Genomic DNA, 18906 nt, shown 5'->3' with positions numbered 1-18906 from the left:
AAGGAGCAGAAGAACCGGAGAAGTGGTGGGATTTCAACAGCCACAGGTAGAGAGCCAACACCACACGCCAGTCACAGGAAGGGCACATATTAGCCAGCCGGTGAAGCGGGGTTAAGGAAGGTATATTCCTCATGTTTACTGGCACCTGCTCAGATAACAGCAAAGCTGCCTGTGCCTGCTAGGGTTTTATTCTCAAACACTGAGTGTGGAGAAGAGGAGAAGCTCTGAACTGCTGACACTTCAAGCGCCCAGCATTACCTTTACCCCTCTGCCCCAAGGCCTTGAAAACCGCCACTCTTGTCAGTCCACTTGCTTGCTCTCTATTAATTGAAAGACTGTTCTATAAGCACAGGTCGGACAGGCATTACTCAAGTCAGTCTTTAGCGGACGTAGTTTACAGGTCCCGGATGGTTTCCATGCCGTCTCTCCACAGAAGCTATTCCAAGCCTTCCCGAGCTCCCACTCACAGCCACACAACCTTCTCTTCGGTTTTACTGAGAAAACGGTACTGTCTGGGCTTGAAAAAGCACATGCTTGCTGCCCACTCCTGCCTCGGGCTCGGCTCAGTGCTCACGCCGTGCCCTGGTTTTCACATCCACCGGCTCACTCAGCAACCTTGCCCCATCTCATAGCTCCCTCATATAAACACACTCAAGGCCCAATTTTAAAGCAAAGTGAAAAGCAGCAAAACCGCAAGGCTCCCATCACTCAAACACTCCCTGGCTGTATCTGGGCTCCCGGCAGCCAAGCCTCGGGAAAAAGCCTGCTGTCTCACTCCAAATTAACAGCACAGCCTAATGCACACCACCCCGCCCTGAAAACCACTCGCGGCCACATGACCACACTAGCCCCCGAGTTCACAAACTCACATCACCTCTCAGTTCCTGCCGGACCTGCCCTCTCCACAGCACCTGACATTTAGCAACTTCCATCTTGAAACTCTGATGCTGAGTTCTTATGACATCACCGCCAAGGGGTTCTACTTCTTCACTTAAGAACGCTCTCGCTCCGTCTTCTGGTCAAACCTTACATTTTAACATTTTCCCAGGATTCTATTCTTGGCTTTCCTCTTCTCAAACTAAACTCTCCCTAGGGAGAAGGAGCAGCAAAGCACTGTTTACATTATAAACTATCCCACATGCCCATAAATCAATAAGACTAACTCTGAATCCATTCCTTCCTCTCCGCACTCATCTCCTCCCCAGAGCTCCCTCGACCATGGTCCTGTTTGCTTACCTGGCTGTCTCCTGTGGTCTGTGCACCTAAGGGACAGACACCAGACACTTAGTGTCAGTAGCGGCAACTCCTTGGTATGAGGGCTGGAAGTGCAGGTGGGTGTGACTTAGCAGAAGCATGCATCACAGGGGAGCTAAGGAGGGTGTCACTGCACAAGGAGCTGCAGGAGCTCTCCGAACTATGGAAAAATCTAGAGGGAGATTTACATATGCAAATGCATATATCCATTTTTAATTTCTGCTTATCATAAATACTGGTGATATAAAGGGAAGTCAACTTATATTTTGATTTTGTAAGTGAAAGAAGTAGAATGGGACAAATGGTAGGGTTTCAACAGCTACAGGGAAAAAGAAATCAGGGGAACAGGTAAGCTGAGGCACAGTGGCTTGCACTGGCGGGTGTAGAAGGCTAACAGAACACTGAGAGAGGTCATATATGACTTTATGGCTGGGAGATGGAATTTACAGGTGATGGCGAACAAGCTAGTCCCTTTAACTAACGCAATTTTTCATTAGAGAAGAGGCTGGAACAGAAGGGCCCTCCCCAAGCATTCCATGATGACTTCCCTAAGCGAGGAGAAATAAAAACCTGAACTACAGTAACTGCCTATAACACAAGTGGAGTGAAAATAAGAGGAGAAAATACTTATTAAGATGGTAGATAAATAACAGCGGTTTTAAACATTTCAGAACAACAGAATTCAATGAAACATTAACTTAAAGGATGTAAAAACTTTAAAAACACAAAAAGTAAAAAGAAAAACAATCCTTGCTTGTTTGTTAGAAACACAGTCTCACCGTGTAGCCCAGGATGCCCTGAAACTCATGGGAATCCTCCTGCCTCAGCCTCCCACATACTAGGATTATAGGTATGAGCTACTGAGTGTTATATGAATATTTTAAATATACATCTTTAAAACTATATATATATATATATGAAAAATATTTAAACCCAAGTTTACTGAACTAATAACCAATCACAGATTTAATGTTAGAATGTAAAGCATTTATCAGAATTGATTGTGCCAATAAGGACTGAACCAGACACTTGCAGATGCTTAGGAAAAGCCAGCACCACCCCCACCCCCACCCCGAGGCCTGGAACGGGGAACTGAGCATAACCATACCGTGAAGCTGTTGTTGGCGTTTTTTGTGCTTGCTTCAGCGACACTGGCATCTGAGAGGTCAACTTCATCAAATATCAAGGACTGTTGATGGACAAGAACACACACACGTTATGCAGAAACCCAGCTCCAGGCTCTTAGGTATGTTTTCACTATCAGCCCATGACTGTAAGAGTGATAACAAGAATTAGGAATCAAACATGAAAGTCAACTTAGGGACACTGCGCGATTTTGTCTCAAGAAGAACAGCTGAAACCAGGATGCATGGCTCCCTGGGAAGCAGCTTCCACACGGATGACTGGTGTCCTCAGCAAGCCTATCTGTTACAGTTGTAGAGAACCAACTGAGGAACACGCACACTCCCACACCCACACCCTAAAGCTTGTGGCCCACAGCTTTGTTGAGTGTAGACCGAGAACTAGCCCTGGCTCAGATCAAAGTGACTGAATCCTTTGGACCTTACAGTCCTTGTCTATCAAATGCGTCTAAATAAGATGGCGACTGCACTCTGCAAACAGAAATCTGTTTTTTTTTTCACACTCTTAAACATTAGTTTAATCAAAATGTGTTGGTGGTGACAGCTCCCGAGAAATAAGATTGTTTTTTTTTTTAAAGGAACAAATTAGCCATTAGTAAATATGAATAATTAAACATCATCTTTCCAGCTTTCAGTGGGTTGATCTTTGTTGACTTTTAAGCCAGTGGACTTCCAGGATAAGAGGAGCAACGGTTCACCATCAGGGCCGCAGAGAAACACGCCTCGCCTTTCTGACAACTTCCACTCTCCCAGATCTCCAGGGGGTTACGTTACATTTACTATAATTTTATTTAATTTATTTTAATTCAACTAGACTTGTTTCCCATCTGGAAGGGATATTACACATCCCCTCCAGGAGATCAAAGAGGCAAAGCTAAGGGCAGTGCAAGGCATACTCTTAAACACGGACGACTGGATCAGAAGAAAACGCCATGGGAAGTCTCCAGCTGTTTCCTCAGCAGAAAACAAACCGGTCATCTCATACACAGGACCATCTCAGGGGCACTTAGCAGGATGCACAGCCAAAGTCTCAGGCAGTCAAGAGCTCCATGTTTCTACATGGAGATGTGCAAAGACAAGATGGAGCCGCAGCAGGGACAATGGGCAACATCAGCCTTTTAAATAAGATTACCTTATTTTGTTATTACTTTAACGTAAGCAGTCAGCTCCTCCTTCCACTACTGTTCCACAAACCAAGAATTAGGTTTGCTGGCTGCTTGGTTTTCAGCTTCTACTAATTACATCAGGGACGTACATTTTTAAAAATGGAAATGGTGATTCCTCTGGCATCCTAATGCTTACTTTTCAGGCAACACTAAAATAACAGTTTTAATAGGGATCTTCTTCCGAAACTACACTATTATTTCATTCAACTGTTGCATAAAAATTATTTTGTCTCAATTTTATTACAACATGGCTTTTACTCTAACTGCTACCATAATGAAGGGGGTATTTATACCCCGGTTCTGAAAGCACTAGGCATGTATGGCCATAGGCTTTCTCTCAGCAGCACATGGTACCCACAGGCACACTGTGGACTGAGCGTTAGTTGGGCTATGAACTTACATGTGACCCCAGGATGTAAACTCCTAACAGCTATAGCAACGCTCACTCTCTTACAGTCAAAAAGATTTAAAAGGGAAAGGGGGGAAAGCCCAAAGATTTTAATTTATTCTACATTATTTATAACTTATTTTACTTAGACAGAAGAAGAAAAGGGAATCAAAGTATATTAAACTAAGCCACCCATAAGATTATCCCTGGAGAACAGGACTAACCCAATAGCTCCCCCTTGAGGTGGGGTACAAGGTGACCACGTTTATAATAAGTCCATTTGAGGACAGTTAAGCTATAACAGGCACAAGACAAATGCAGCTTGCACCACCAAAGCTTTGGGTCTAGTCATGACATAGAGTACTCGAGACCAGTCTTTGGATTACCTTAGAGTCCTTTGCATAATAGAGTGTACGGCCTCGGAGTTTGAAGTATCTCTTTTTCCACCTTTGGAAAGAGCTGGTTTGCTTCAGCAGCTGCCCTTCTTTAATGCTGGTCTGGGGACAAAACAGAAACATAATGACAAATGAGACCCCAAACCAAATTCCACCCAGAATCAAGAGCCTATACTCATCCAGGTTCTAAACCTGGAGAGCACCACACAGACCAGCCAGGCTGACCACTCAGTCTCAGAGGTCCTGCTGTCTCGGCCTCCCCGCCTCTGGTACTACAAGAGCGCACACACCGCTGGGTCCAGCTTCCCTCAAGCCTTGTTCTCAGGGAGACCCATCTCAACGACCACCTGGTTGGTACTGCTGTGTGTTCTTGTTCTCTGTCTCCCCACTGCAATCTCAGCCCACAAAATACTTTCCACAATGTAACTGACTTAGTTCACAATCTGTACTAAGATATAAAGCCCCGGGGTTTATTACATGCAATAAAAATGTGATGTAGCGAAGCATCATTGGAAGAATTTAGAAGAAGAAGAGAGGGATAAGAGGAAGGCAGACAGAGCATGTCTGTAAGACTGTCCTTAGGAGACACGTAACACTGTCTTCAAGAGCCACTGGGAAGGGGTCTAGGATGGACCTCACACATTCAGGATTCAATATAAAAATAATAATGTTATGGTGAGCTTCCAAGGCAAAAACAGTGTGGAGAACCAAGCTCTAAGTTGTCCCGCTGGGCTGAACACAAGGGGGTCTTGGGTGCGAGGAATTACCTTGTACATGATACAGAGGCCTGGATGAAACCTTGTCTGATTTCAGAGTTTATCTGCAAGCTGTATAATGCCTTATATTATCAATAAGCTAGGAAATCTGAGAAAACTTCTTGTTTGGTAAGGTAATGAGGTCACATTAGTGTTTACTTTGATTGTCAGTCAGAGGTTCACTTTGCGGCGTGCTCTGAGAATGCCCACCGGGAAAACACTGCAATTTAATGGTTAACAACGGGTCTAGAATCAGCCAGAAGCCAGGCTCTACCACACACTAACAGCAGGAAGCTCGGTCACCCCACTTCTTTATGGTCACACGTACCATCCAAAAATAAGACCAGAACAGCAATTTTATAAGCCTGTTGCTGCTTCTAAGTTCATGATACAATGACGCCTGGCGAACAATTAGCACAGCATCTGGGCTACAGGAAATCTCCGTAAGTAGCACCAAGCATGATGATGACGATGACGACGACGACGACGATTAAATCATTATGCTATTAAGTTTAGAAAGTGTTTTTCCAGGCATGAATTCTAAGAGCTTCTTGGAAAAGTAAGTGTCCACCAGCCACTGTCAAGACAAGTAACAGCTAGAGCAGATGAGAGTCCGTATGTGCCGGCCACGAGGGGGAAGCAGCCTTTTACGGTAAGTGCAAACAGCTAGTGAAAGGTTTGAAGCAGGGAAGTAGCTTCTACCGAACTCGCTAGACAGCGACGGCGGGAGACTCATCTCAGGCAGTTAAGTGCAGAAAACAGGTCAGAAGGCGATGCGTGAGGAGAAGGGGAGGGCAAGAGCTCTGGAGAAGCGCCGCTCAAAGGCCCATTGTTACATTTATATGAGGGGCGCCGTGGAGACGCTAACACACCACAGAGGACTGGTGAGATCCGTGACTCCCACTCAAGTCAGGGCCTCCCAGCAACAGCTCCCACCCACTCTCAGAAGCCAGCACGCCAAGATCAGACAAAGTGGGGACTGCACACTGGAGCTGCCAGCCTAACGGATCCAACCAGCCCACACTTTGGCACCTTCCTTGTGTTGTACAAGCAAGGTCGCTCGTCTCAAAAGCTCCCGCAGGACCAGAATAAAATGTTATAAATTGTGAAGAGACTCTCACTTAAGGAGGCAACATGGTGAGATGTAACACCTCACATGACACCTCACAGCACGCATGCCTCCCGTTCTCCACCTGCCACGTCGGGCGCCTTCCACCTCTTAGCTTTTCCCTTCAGTCAACCAAAGAGCACATGTAACTTCTGCTAAAAGCCTTAAGTGCTGCTAAGAATTACCACCTCCCGTCAGGAACCTACTCTGGGAGAAAGGAGAGAGACCTTTCACGCCGTGCTTTCAAAGGTCTGACTAGGAGGAGTTGAAACAAAGTGTCACTAGTCATGAAACAGTCCGGCTTCCAGCCGACTGGGATCACTCCTCTTTGAGAGACTCCACAGCAGAAGCAGAAGCCCAGGTCCTCGCCAACCACAGAGGCCATGGACGAGGTGCCAACGTTGAAGTGGCCCAGCCGCCTCTGTCACAGGCACACCTTCCCACTGAGAGAACACAGGCTCTGCCCTCTCTTCTACTGAGTCCATGAGAGCAAAAGGCTGACGCAGCTGGGGAGACAGGGATAAGGGGATCCTTGAGGTTCACTGGCCAGCCCACCTCGCTGAATCAGCAAGTTCCAGGTTCACCTCAAAAATCAAGATGGAGAGCACCTAATGCTGCCCTCTGGCCTTCACACACCTGTGGGCGGACACACACACACACACACACACACACGTGTACATGCACGCATATACACACAGAACATTTTTCACTGTGCTTCCTTTTCGTCCCAGCTTATTTTAAACAGTAATTAGGAATGCGGAACCTTCTGGGCCATCAGCTGATTTTAGTTTGAGACTATGGAAGATCATGTTTATGCCTTAATAATTTAAAATAGCGGAACAACAGTTTTAACTTTATTCACTTTCGTGGCTTGGAGCTTCAGATGTGTGACTCACAAAAGGACCAAACCATAAAAAAGTTAGGAGGGAATGTGGAAAGAAAGATATTAGACACCATGGTAGTGTGGTGATTTGAATAAGAGTGGCCCCCACAGGCCACCATATTTGAATGCTTAGTCATCAAGGAGTGGAACTATTGGAAAGGGATTAGGATTGGAAGGTGTGGCCTTGCTGAAAGAAATGTATCTCTGGGGACGGCTTTGATGTCCCAAAAGCCCATGCCATACCCAGGGCTTCTGTGCTTGTGCAGCAGGCTGTAGCCCTCAGCGACTTCTCCAGCCCCATGCCTGTGTGACACTATGCTCTCTGCCACAGTCAAGATGGACTCAGCCTATGGAACTGTAAGTCAGCACTAATTAAATGCTTTCTTCTGTAAGCGTTGCCGTGGTCAGTGGTGTCCCTTCACAGCCATAGAACAGTGACCAAGACATGTGGGAGCATTGATGCCTACAGTTATGAAAGCTCCAGGGGGTGATTTTTGGGTCAGTTAGACTTTAAAAAAACAAAAACTCCTGACTCAGCATTTATGCTTTCAATGGGAACCGTGGCCTAGGGCTGAGTTGCTTTTCAGTGGCCACGTGCTCTGCCTCACTGTCCACCCAGTCGGAGGGCATCCTCACAGCCAGCCGACTTGTATGTTTTCTCCTTTGATCACCCTGGAGCTATAGTTCTGCCTTGATTTAAAAGCAAAATGTACGAAAACAAATGTTTTATGGCTTATCTAGAAATACCATGAAATGTATTGTTGTCACTTTGGTGAAGAAAATCAATTTCATATAGCTTACTAAAACGTAAATAAAAATGTGAATTAAAAAAAAAACTCTCAGATCTGAAAGGAGTATGAAGTATTAATATACAAAAGCAAAAAGATTACATCATGGAGAGAGAGAAGAGAGTGAGGGTGGAGACCCTACACTACTGCCCAGCTACTTCTCATGGACTGATAACCAGGTTCCAATGAACAACAAATGCAACAGCCACTCAGATGGCTCTGATTAAACATAGGTCACACAACAAAACTTAAAAGGCAGAAACAAGAACAGTAGGGAGAAGGGGGCATTGGGAGGAGTGGGAGGCGGATCTGAAAGAATGAGGAAGAGAGAGAAACCAGAATGCATTATATACATGTAGAAAACCGCCAAATAACTAAATAAAGCTCATATTGCTAAGGCAACGCTACTATACTAAACACCACTAGAATGTGCATTTGTAAGAGCTGAGGTGACTTTTAGTAAAATAAAAATTAAAATAAAACGCAACTAATAGTCCAAAAAGCCTTTGCAATAACATTGCCCTTAGCAAAATATTCTTTAAAAGGGGAAGTGTCAGCGTCTTATTTGACAACTGCTAATAGGAGAGAGAACAAAACTACACTGAGGGTTAAAGGCCACCTCTCTCTCCAATCCAAGCCAAACCCTCACCACATGGGCCTAGCTTAGAGCTGCCTTTCAGACCAGACTGGGCCACTGTGGAGCCTGCGTGAAAGCAGGCCTCAGCCCAGATAGGCAGTTGTTTCTTTCACATGCAAACTATTTACCTTTCACCCTACACTGTTTTTACAGCATGCAGAACAGCCACGCCCCTCTGCATCAGTCTCATTTGAAGGCACTTTGGGGAGACAGGCAGGTCAATCCTTTGGTTACTACCAAGGGAGGTGGAAGAAAGGAAACTCGCGGATTAGCACCCTGCTGAAGCACCTCAAGTCACTTGGGGTAGACTCCTAGAACCCTCCGGTGTAGACAGTGTTAAGACACTGTAGAAATCTAACATCCCAAGAATAAATCATTGGGAAATGCAAATTACACCAGTACATGTACAGGAATTTCTTTTTTTTTTTTTTTGTAAGTTCTGTTTAAGATAATGAAGAGTTAAACAAAATACATAATTGAAAGGTTTTTTTTTTTAAGATAAAGAAGTTAAAAACGGATCTGTTTCGCTTATACAAGCACTATTTCAAGAAGACACAAATAACCTCCTTCACCCTCCCCATGGTTATTAATATAATTTTCTAAAACGAAAACGAAGCGCTGAACATCTTATGCCTTTGCTGCGTGCACTCCCAAACCCACATGCCCACAGGCCCCAGGAAGGCAGGGCTGTGATGTTCTCCGGCCTCTCACCTGTAACTTCCAGGGTTCTTTTGCTTCAAATCTTCTTCCTATCTACTTCTGTCTTGAAATCGACAGATCTCCTCTCTGACGTGGCACCACGGCCTGCTGAGGATGCAATCACCTCCCCACCTTTGTCCCTGTAGTTCACCCTTATGCTATTTGTGGTACTGTGAGCTCTTACTATCCAGGGGGATGGCACCCTTAGAAGCTGACTTTACTGAAGAGAAGACATCAGTGATCTCACCCAGAGCCGGGCCCTGTGTATGCTGCACTCCTAGCCCGCCAAGCAGAAGGGTCTAACGATGCAATGGTGGCACACCTGTCCCAGGGTGACTAAGTACATTTTGATTGGACTTGACGCCTGTTCCCAGCGGAGGGAACTTCTGCTGACGTTACCACCACCCTGGGTTATACTGCGGAAACAGAATAATTGAAACTGCACGAAACTGGCATTAAAATGGCAAGTTCATCATGGCAACAAAACTGAAGACCCAGGCGTAACTCCATCTACCTATAGGCATCTGACTTTTCCGAAGGAGCCAAAAACACACTGAAGAAAAGACAGCGTCTTCAACAGACAGCGCTAGCTAGTCACACCAGACAAATGCGTATTGAAGAACAAAATAAGTCCGCATCTAAGCAGGGCTCTCAAAGGATGAAACACAGATAGCCGAGAACCACTCTGCAAAGACGTTCGACAGCCTTAGACATCAGAAAAATGCAAATTAAAAATAAAACTCTGAGATTTCACCTTACCCTAGTCAGAATGGGCAAGATCAATAAGCGAACAACAGCCCACGCAGGCGAGCTGAGGGGCGAGGAGAACACTTGGGCATTGTTGGCGAGGGTACAAACTGGTACCGCCACTATGGAAATTAGTGTGGAGATTTCCCAATAAGTTCAGCTGGAAGAGGGCCCCTGCTCGCCGACATGTGCCACCGTGGGACCAGAACTCGGCACATGCTTGGCCTTCGCAGCAGCTTAGAATGAAGTTACAGCTCTTCGGGGAAACTGGAACTGTAGGCTGTTTTTAGGAACTGTTCAAGGACAACCTGGGCAGGAAACCTAGCTACGTTCTAAGCGCTGGAGCCAGGAGTAGCCTCCTTTTAGCCAGCCTGTCTTTTTCCTGAGCAGATGCCCCCGTGGCCAGTCTAAGCACTTGATTGTTGAATAGTCTGGAGTGCGTGCCAAGATTAGAAGCCATTCTGCTCGTGCGCACCACTGCCTCATCATTAAGAGAAGCCATCTATCTCGCCAGCATTAATACTGTGGCGGGCGGCGCAGGAGGGGATACACCTATCAAGTTTGTAAGTGACTTCATTGCTGCTGGCAGAACAGCTACAAGGAAGGAGAGGTTTGCTTTGGCTCAGTTCAGCATACAATCCATCTTGGCAAAGCTAGCCACACAGGTGGAGTAGCTCTCTCCAGGGAAGGAAGGGAGAGTGGAGGCAGCAGGAAACCAAGGCACAGAGACCTGAGCAAGAAGCAGGGTCTGAGCCAGGAGTGGGAACGATACCTGGGATCCCAGCACACAGGAGGTAGAGGCAGCTTTGTCTCTGTGAGTTCAAGGCTAGCCAGTGCTACATGGTCTGACAAACAAACTATGGAGAAAGGGGGGTGGGGGGAGGCAGGGTGTCACGCTACAACCCTCAAACCCTCACCTCTGGTAACTTGTCCCCACCAGCCAGGCCCTCTATGACTAAGTTTCCAAAATCTCCCCAAAAACAGTGCCAGTGGCCAGAAACTAGTGTTCAAACACATGAGCCAGAGACAGAGCGTGGAGGAGTGGGGGCTGGGGGGAGGGGTGGGGGGAGGGGGGGAGGCATTTCACACTCATCCTAACAAGTGGCCCAGAGAGGAGATGTATTTGTGAAATGTGTATGGTGGCGACTTTACCTGCAAGACGTGTACAGCAACTATTATTTGTAGAGAGTGGAATTAAGAGGATGGCAGATTTTACTCTCACTTGTCAGATGGTCAAACACAAGCCACGAAGAAGGACCTATTTCACTCCATAGCTCTAACACTGGAAGTCTGTCTTCGTGGGATGAGAAGATGGCCCAACGGTCTTTTCGCTCCTCCGGGGGATACAAATACGGCTCACAGCACCCGCCTTTGGCAGCTCACAGCTGCCTGTAACTGCAGCTCAAGAGGATCTGACGCCCTCTGCTAGCCTGAGGGCACCTGAACGCATGTGGTATACATTCACACAGACACATACGCACGCATACACACGAATGAAAATTAAAATAATTTTTAAAAAGGCTGACATCATTATAAGTTTGGACCTTGGTGTAGCACGGTGTGCTTTTCCTTCTTACTCTTTCTCAGTACTTTCATGTGATTACAAAACACTACTTTTTCCTTTGCAAACATGCCAGGGCCCTGGAAGGTAAAGCCATTCTAATTCCTCCTGACAAGCTCTCTCTCACCTGTGGGAAGGCTCCCAGCCTGGCTCTTCCTTCAGCCGCTGAACTCGCCCCTCTTTTCATTTTGATTTCACGCCCACTTAGCTCTGCACCTTGAAGCTTTCTCTCCCCTTTGAACTTTTATGTTGCCATGAATGTCTTGCTTTTCTAAGTAAATAAATAAATTCCAGCTGAGAATTCGATTCAGTAGTAGAGAATTTGCCTAGCATTACTGAAACCCTAGGTTCAATTTCCAAGTATGGTAAAATAGATGATAGATAGATCGATGGATGGATAGATAGAAGCCTCCTTATTAATATATATATATATCTTTCAATTCTATTAAATACTATAGTTGTGTTGTATGTAGTTTTATTTATGTGTAATAATATAAATGTAGATGTAAAAATACATAAAATACAAAAAAGAATAAAAAATATTACCCTGCAATAACTATTTCACATATATTTCACATAAATTTAATTTAATCCTTACCATAAAAAAATTAAATAAATACTTCAGTTGTCTCAATCTCCTTTCTCTCATCATTATAAATAGAATTTTATAAATAACAAATTGTACTTCATCTAGTAGGTTTGATTCATAAGTCAGAGTATGTCAAAGAAGTTGTACATATTAACACCTTTGAGCCAGGCCTGACAGCTCAGGTCTATAATCCCAGCACTCAGGAGGCAGGGGCAGGAAGATTACAAGTTAGTGGCCAGCCTGGGTGAGTCCTATAAAAGGTATAGATAATTCAATGTTTGGGGCCCTTTTCTTTATTCATGTTATGTTTATTCAAGAATGCATTTACTCTTACCTAGCTTTCAGCATTTTAAAATTTGTGCCTAGAGCTAGAGAGATGGCTCAGTGGTCATGTCCACTGACTGCTCATGCAGAAGACCTGGATTTGGTTCCTAGCATCAACATGGTGGCTCACAACCACCTGTAACCCAATTCCAGAAGACCCAACACCCTCTTCTAACCTAAGTAAGCTTATGAAACACACACACACACACACACAAATATTTTAAATTTTTAGCTCCAATTTTTTTTTTTTTGACAAAACACATTCATAGGAAACAACTGTGTCTCTTCACTGATAATGTGTCTTCTCCTGGGTGGAGCCCTGGCCTGCGCTATTCTGTCCTTTCTCCACCACTGCCAGTCTGGTTCCCCACCCCAGAAGGGTTGAAGGGCAACTGGGCTTCACAACTGAGCACGCTCACGCCCTGCAACTCTTCCCTTCTTCCTCTTGAAGGCCATTTGCCCACAGTTCCCACATTACACCCAACCACAGCTCAGACTGACACTGGATTTCCCAGCAGATGAAGCGCCTGTGCCAGACAGAGCCAGTAAGAGCTGCAGTGGGTACATGTGCTCCACGCAGCCACCCAGAGCCAGTGCTGACACCAGCCTGACCCACACCCAACCCCCGCCCAAAAAAATAACTTCTCTCCTTCAAACTCTGAATTAGCTTTTTTTAAAAGAAATCAAACAGCAACAAAGCTGGAGGAAGAACTTCAGTAGAAATAAGGGCTAACAATATCCCAGCTCAAAGAAGAAGCATTCAGAAGTTTCTGGAAGCAATACTTAATAAAAACAGAGTGAAGGACAGCATAGTACTTTGTCATTTGCAGTATCACAAGCATCTCCTTGCTTGTAAGTTACACTGGGGGCAGTGTGCTCAAGCACTTTTGTGTACCAGAACAACCTGGGGTGCTTTTCCAAAGGTATACAGCAGACAGTCTGCAGGGGTGACCTAGAGCTGGGCCAGCTCAGGCTTTCTGTCCCGGGCATCATCTGAGATTCTATAGCTCGGAGCAGAAGAGTTCAAAATCCAGACAATATGCATTTATAGAGTGAGATTTAATGTTCACAAAAGTTTTGTTTCTATGCACCTTTTTTTTTAAACTTTCCTAGAAATAACTGCTCGTTTTTACATATAAAACACACATCAACCTATACTTTGCCATTCTGGTTCTTTGGAATGACCGTGATGACAAGAAGCTGGAGTCTGGCCACCACCGATAGGGCTCAACAGTGGGTCCGTCCAGTGCGCTCACACCGGTGACTCAGCAGGGGAAAGCGAGTGACAGCCTGCAGCTCCACAGGTTTTCCTGACTACTGGAATTCCCACGACCTCAGCTCTATGTAAGAAAAAAACTCAGTCTGCTAAATATGGGCCAATTATATTATAGGCTGAACAAATAACTGGGTGAGGAGTGAGGTGTGCTGACCCAAAATTGGGGCACGTGGGTGCTTGGGAAAACAGGACAAAGAGTCTCCCAGCATGCCGGATGCTCCACTCAACAGAATCTAAGGAGATCCAAAGGGCTACATCATTTGTATGTAATACCGTAAACTGTTAAGACATTTGTGTTTATATGCAAATTAGTATGTTCTAAAGCAAAACAACAGTGATGGTATAATGTAGTATAATTACCTTTTATACCAAATGCCCAGTGATTTCTAATGTATTATGTTCCTTACACCTGGTTTATAATTTTCTTTTCATGAAAAGTTATAAAAATAAAATCACTTTGAAAAATAATTATATTCTGTGAATACTTATTTAATCCCTAAAATTAGTCATCCTGTTTTTAATAGGTACCTTCTTTATAGAAGTTCATGAGCATAAATTTCTAATTAGAGAGATAAAACTACATGGTTTTATAAAGGGTTATTATACTGAGACAGTACAAAATGTCCATGTCCTTATAAACAGCATTTCATAGGTATTATAATGAACTGCACAATTTTACCACAAGATGGCAGTGGTGTTACACTAATGCTCAGTCCAGACATGGAGAGCTGTTGATCTTTTTAGTCAATTCTTGCCTGTATTTCCTGGATGACATAAGAGAACTGTCTTAAAAGAGTTCTAAAACTTCAGCTGAGTATGGTGGTACACACCTTTAATCCCAGCAGTTGGGAGGCAGAGGCAGGTGAATCTCTGAATTTGAGGCCAGCCTGGTCTACAGAGCATGTTCTCCGACAGCCAGGACTACAGAGAGCCCTGTCTTAAAACAAAATAAAAAAACACAAATGAAATCCAACTCTGCTTCTAATGCTGAATGAACGTCTTCTTTATCAAACACCACTACTCATTTCCAAGAATAATTCTTCTTCCTACACATGACATTTTGATGTAACCACCTTCCCATGTGGCCACAATGATAAAGCTATTTTGATGGGGGGCATTTTGATGGGGCCTAAAATAAACTACTAAACACCATGTCCTAACTATGTCTATAACTAACACATGTGCAAAACAGACAAGTCCACATCATTCCTGACCTTCAGTATCCAGGCACCCACCGTGCTCCTAATTCTAGCTCAGGGACGGGGGAGGGCGTGGGGTCACTGGTGTGGCCAAGGACAGCACGGGAATGAGCCAGCAGATGGACCAGAGTCACATTTTACCATCTACACAGGTGTCAGGAAGAGTCCAGTCTCCCTATTTTCTGGAATTCCAGCCATGTATTCAATAGCCCCATGGCTTCTAGTTCTTCCTCAAGAGACTGTCTGGATCTCTCATTTAGACATTTGCTAGCTCTCTGAATTCAGAGTCACATGGGCTAGTTTACACACAAACACACACACGCTGTGCCAGAGGCTCCACTCAGAGATGGTTTCCATAGGCATGATTATAGCCCCCAAAATAAGCTGGTTTATTCTGTTCTTTTAAGTACCATAATTTTTCACCAAAATAATAACAACAACAACAACAACAAAACACATTTGACTGTCCTCTGTGTTTAAGACGGAACAGAGGGCCTGAAGTGGTGGCGCACGCCTTTAATCCTAGCCCTCGGGAGACAGAGGCAATGGATCGCTGTGAGTTCGAGGCCAGCCTGGTCTACAAAGTGAGTCTAGGACAGCCAGGGCTACACAGAGAAACCCTGTCTCAAAAAACAAAAACAAAAAAAAAAGAAAGAAAGAAAAAGAAAAAGAAAAGATGATATGATTTGAGGAACTGTATTAAGGAGTCACAGCATTAGGAAGGTTGAGAACCACTGGACTATGATGTTAAAAGTGTCAGCCCAACAAACACTTTCCTCCTTCACTTGCTTCCGGTCAAGCTGTCCCATCACAGCCACAGGAATCGACAGGAACACATCTTCTGACACTCCTCCTCAGTGACCTTCACCATACCCCTCCATCACTTTCCAGAAGGACACTTAGCCTGTCCCCACCACTTCTACACAGCGGCCTCATTTCCAGCTTTACACGCAACACAGGGAATGTGTCTTCAAAATGCACAGAGGTGCAGGATTCTAACCCTGGCTGGCCGCTAAGGACCTGGCGCAAATCGCTGGCTCTGAACCTGGGTCTCCTCCTCTTCCTGTGGCTATTGGCATGCTGAGGTGCTGTGAGCGCGTTTCCTTCATCTCCGCATCCTGAGCGCCCAGTGCTGTGCCTGACACCTCGGTAGGTTTCTATAGTGTCCTTGATAATCACTCCCTCTCCACCCGTCTTCCCTCCTCTTCATAAGTATTATCTGAAAAGGCAACAACTCTTTCACCTCTAGGCTCTGCCCACGTTAAGGCTCCTCCTACTACAGTGAGCCAATGAGAGGCAGATGCTCCGCCTCCATCACCGGTCACCTTACAGCACCTGTGCTCTCCCTCCCTCCATTTGGAGAGACCTGCCCCATCAGCCATTTCCAATTATAGCCTGTGTGCAAATCTGAGTGAACTCTTTCTGCAGCCCCAATTATCCCCTCTAAATATACATGCATACCCTGCTCCCAAAACAAGTTTCTATCTTTACCCACAATTTCTCACTGCCTGCTTGACACCACCACCGGGAGCTGCGGCCCACCTCAGGCTCATCAAGCACCTTTTATTCCATGTCCCGTAGCCTCAGGCCATCAGGAAAGATGATGCCCTGGCCTCCAGGGGTCTAAATTCTAATTCCAAACTTCCTGTAACTAACCGAATGGAACCAGGTTCGTGATGTTCTGTGGAAGGACCTCCTGCGGCCACTCTGCCCTTCTGCCTGGGACCTCACGTATTAGCAACACAGTCACCGCCCTAGGTACACAAACTCTGGAACTCGCAAACTACCTTTTATCTTCCTTGCCCTGTGTCTTAGAATGCCATCAAAATGTCACTTCCTCCAGAGGTGCGTAGCTTTATTCTTTCTCATCCAGTGAGAAAATGCTCCTGTGACCAGAACATGAGGAAGGGCATCCTGAGGACGTAAGAATGGAAACTGCCCCCCATCGCCTACACGAACATCACACACTGGCCACGGCTCCCTCTCAAGGTGGACGCATGTGTCTGGAATGAGTCTACAATTATTTTTATATTGAAACTTCATTTAAGTGACACATAAAAAGCACAACATGGCTGCAAATGGCAGGGTTTATCCTGTTTGCGGCTAACTGTTGTCCACTGTATGCGTGTACAACTCCACTTAGAATAAACTTGGAGAGACCCAAACAGGATTTCACTGAAGGTTGGCAATAACCAAGGTTTGTCAAGAAAGCATGATTTGTAGACAATGTACCAAAATACCCCTGGTCCTCTGTGCCTGTAAGCCCAAAGGCTTTCTGTCTCAGACTCCCCAGTAGGAGCATACCACCTGTTCCCTTACAAGTTAATGAGTATGAGCTTCTAGGGTCACCATATTCCAGGCCTACATAGCAAATCCAAGAGAACAACCACCTCTCTTGTTCCTCTTCTTCCCATCTGTGGGGGTTTGAATAGGTACGACACCCATAGACTCATGTGTGTGAATACTTGGACCATAGGGAGTGGCACTATTAAAAGGTGTGGCCTTGTGGGAGGAGGTGTGGCCTTGTGGGCGGAGGTGTGGCCTTGTTGGAGGAAGTATGTCACTGTGGGAGAAGCCTTAAGGTCTCCTATGATGAAGCTATGCCCAGTGCAGGTAGACCACAGTCCTTTCCTGCTGCCTATGGATCAAGACGTAGAACTCTCAGCTCCTTCTCCAACACCATGTCTGCCTACACACTGCCATACTCCACACCATGATGACGATGAACTAAACCTCTGAAACTGCAAGCCAGCTCCAAGTAATGTGCTTTCCTTTCTAAGAGTTGCCATGGTCACGGTGTCTCTTCAAAGCAACAGAAACCCTAACTAAGACACCAACTGTAGCTTGTCCTCATAGCCTGTCCCCCACAGAGCTGATTTCTTGAGGGAAGAGGCTTCACTCAAGCCCTACCACCACACAAAATCCACATGAACATAAACATACAAAACATATCCACTTCCTTACCAGATATGCCCTGTTCTAATCAATGCTCTTGATTTATTTCCTGAGACCCAGAACTCTTGCCTCCCTCCATCCAGGTCAGCTTGCAACCCCACTCCTGGCACTAATGCTGCGGACCACACAGAGCACAGCATCTCTCTTTAACTGCCTTTCCACAGGCCAGAGTACTCCTCTGGGTATTCCCTGGGGCTCCACTTTCCTTACTGCCTCACTTAAAAGCTTGGTTTCCATGCCTGCTCTTCCAAATGTATGTGAGTTCCACACCTGCCAGGGATGCGCAGTGAGACACTCTTGATATTTTTATAAAAATAATTTGGATAGAAGGAAGAAATCACATCCACCACTTCCAAACACAGAAAGTGGGTATTGGGGGTCAGGGCAAATCAGGGGCTAGAGAGATGGCTTGGCAGTTAGGAGAGTTTGTCACTCTTCCAGGAGGCCTGGCTCCAGTTCCTAGCACTTATATCAGTGGCTTACAACCACCTAAAACTCCTGTTTCAAGTTTGATGACTTGGCACACTCATGGTACACACACATACACACGCGCGTGCGCAACCACTCACACATACACAGGAAATAAAAATAAGAAATTTAAAAACAAAAAATTAAAAGTCCACTGGCCACTTTAAAACATTTTACCTTTCAAGAGGGGGCAAATTTAAACTGAAAACCCACGGCTCCCTGCCACCTACTCCTGCACTGGAGGCCTCCTCTCTTGGCACTGTCAACCGCTCCCTTCACGTCGTTAGTCAAAGGATCTCACTCTTCAAACAGGACCTTTTGTTGTTCTGGCAGTCACCTGTTATAACTCCCAGGTTCTAGAAAGTTCTCCCAACCGTCACTGTCAATGCTGCATAGCCCCCAACCTCACTGGCCTTGGCATGAAAGACTCACCACCAGGCCAGTCTCCTAGCCGAGATGGAAATCAGACCTGTGTAATCCAAAGCGCAGCTGTGTCCCCCTGCAGGCGGGCAGGTGTCACTGCAGCACGCATCTGTGGTTCTGATCTACCGTCTCCGGAGCCTCCAGTGAAC

At 45.6% G+C, this 18906-nt stretch overlaps 1 protein-coding gene across 1 annotated transcript in view; it reads right to left on the bottom strand.

The window, feature by feature from the left end:
* The window catches only part of DGKH (diacylglycerol kinase eta), a 167159-nt gene that overhangs the window by 88980 nt on the left and 59273 nt on the right, over positions 1–18906 (bottom strand). Inside the window, 2 exon segments of the mRNA XM_084767935.1 lie at positions 2363–2443; positions 4337–4447. Of these exon segments, the coding sequence (XP_084624061.1) occupies positions 2363–2443; positions 4337–4447 (192 nt within the window).

This window comes from Acomys minous (assembly GCF_964271855.1).
Source record: "Acomys minous genome assembly, chromosome: 18".
NCBI lineage: Eukaryota > Metazoa > Chordata > Mammalia > Rodentia > Muridae > Acomys > Acomys minous.
This window is presented reverse-complemented; position numbering and strand designations above follow the sequence as displayed.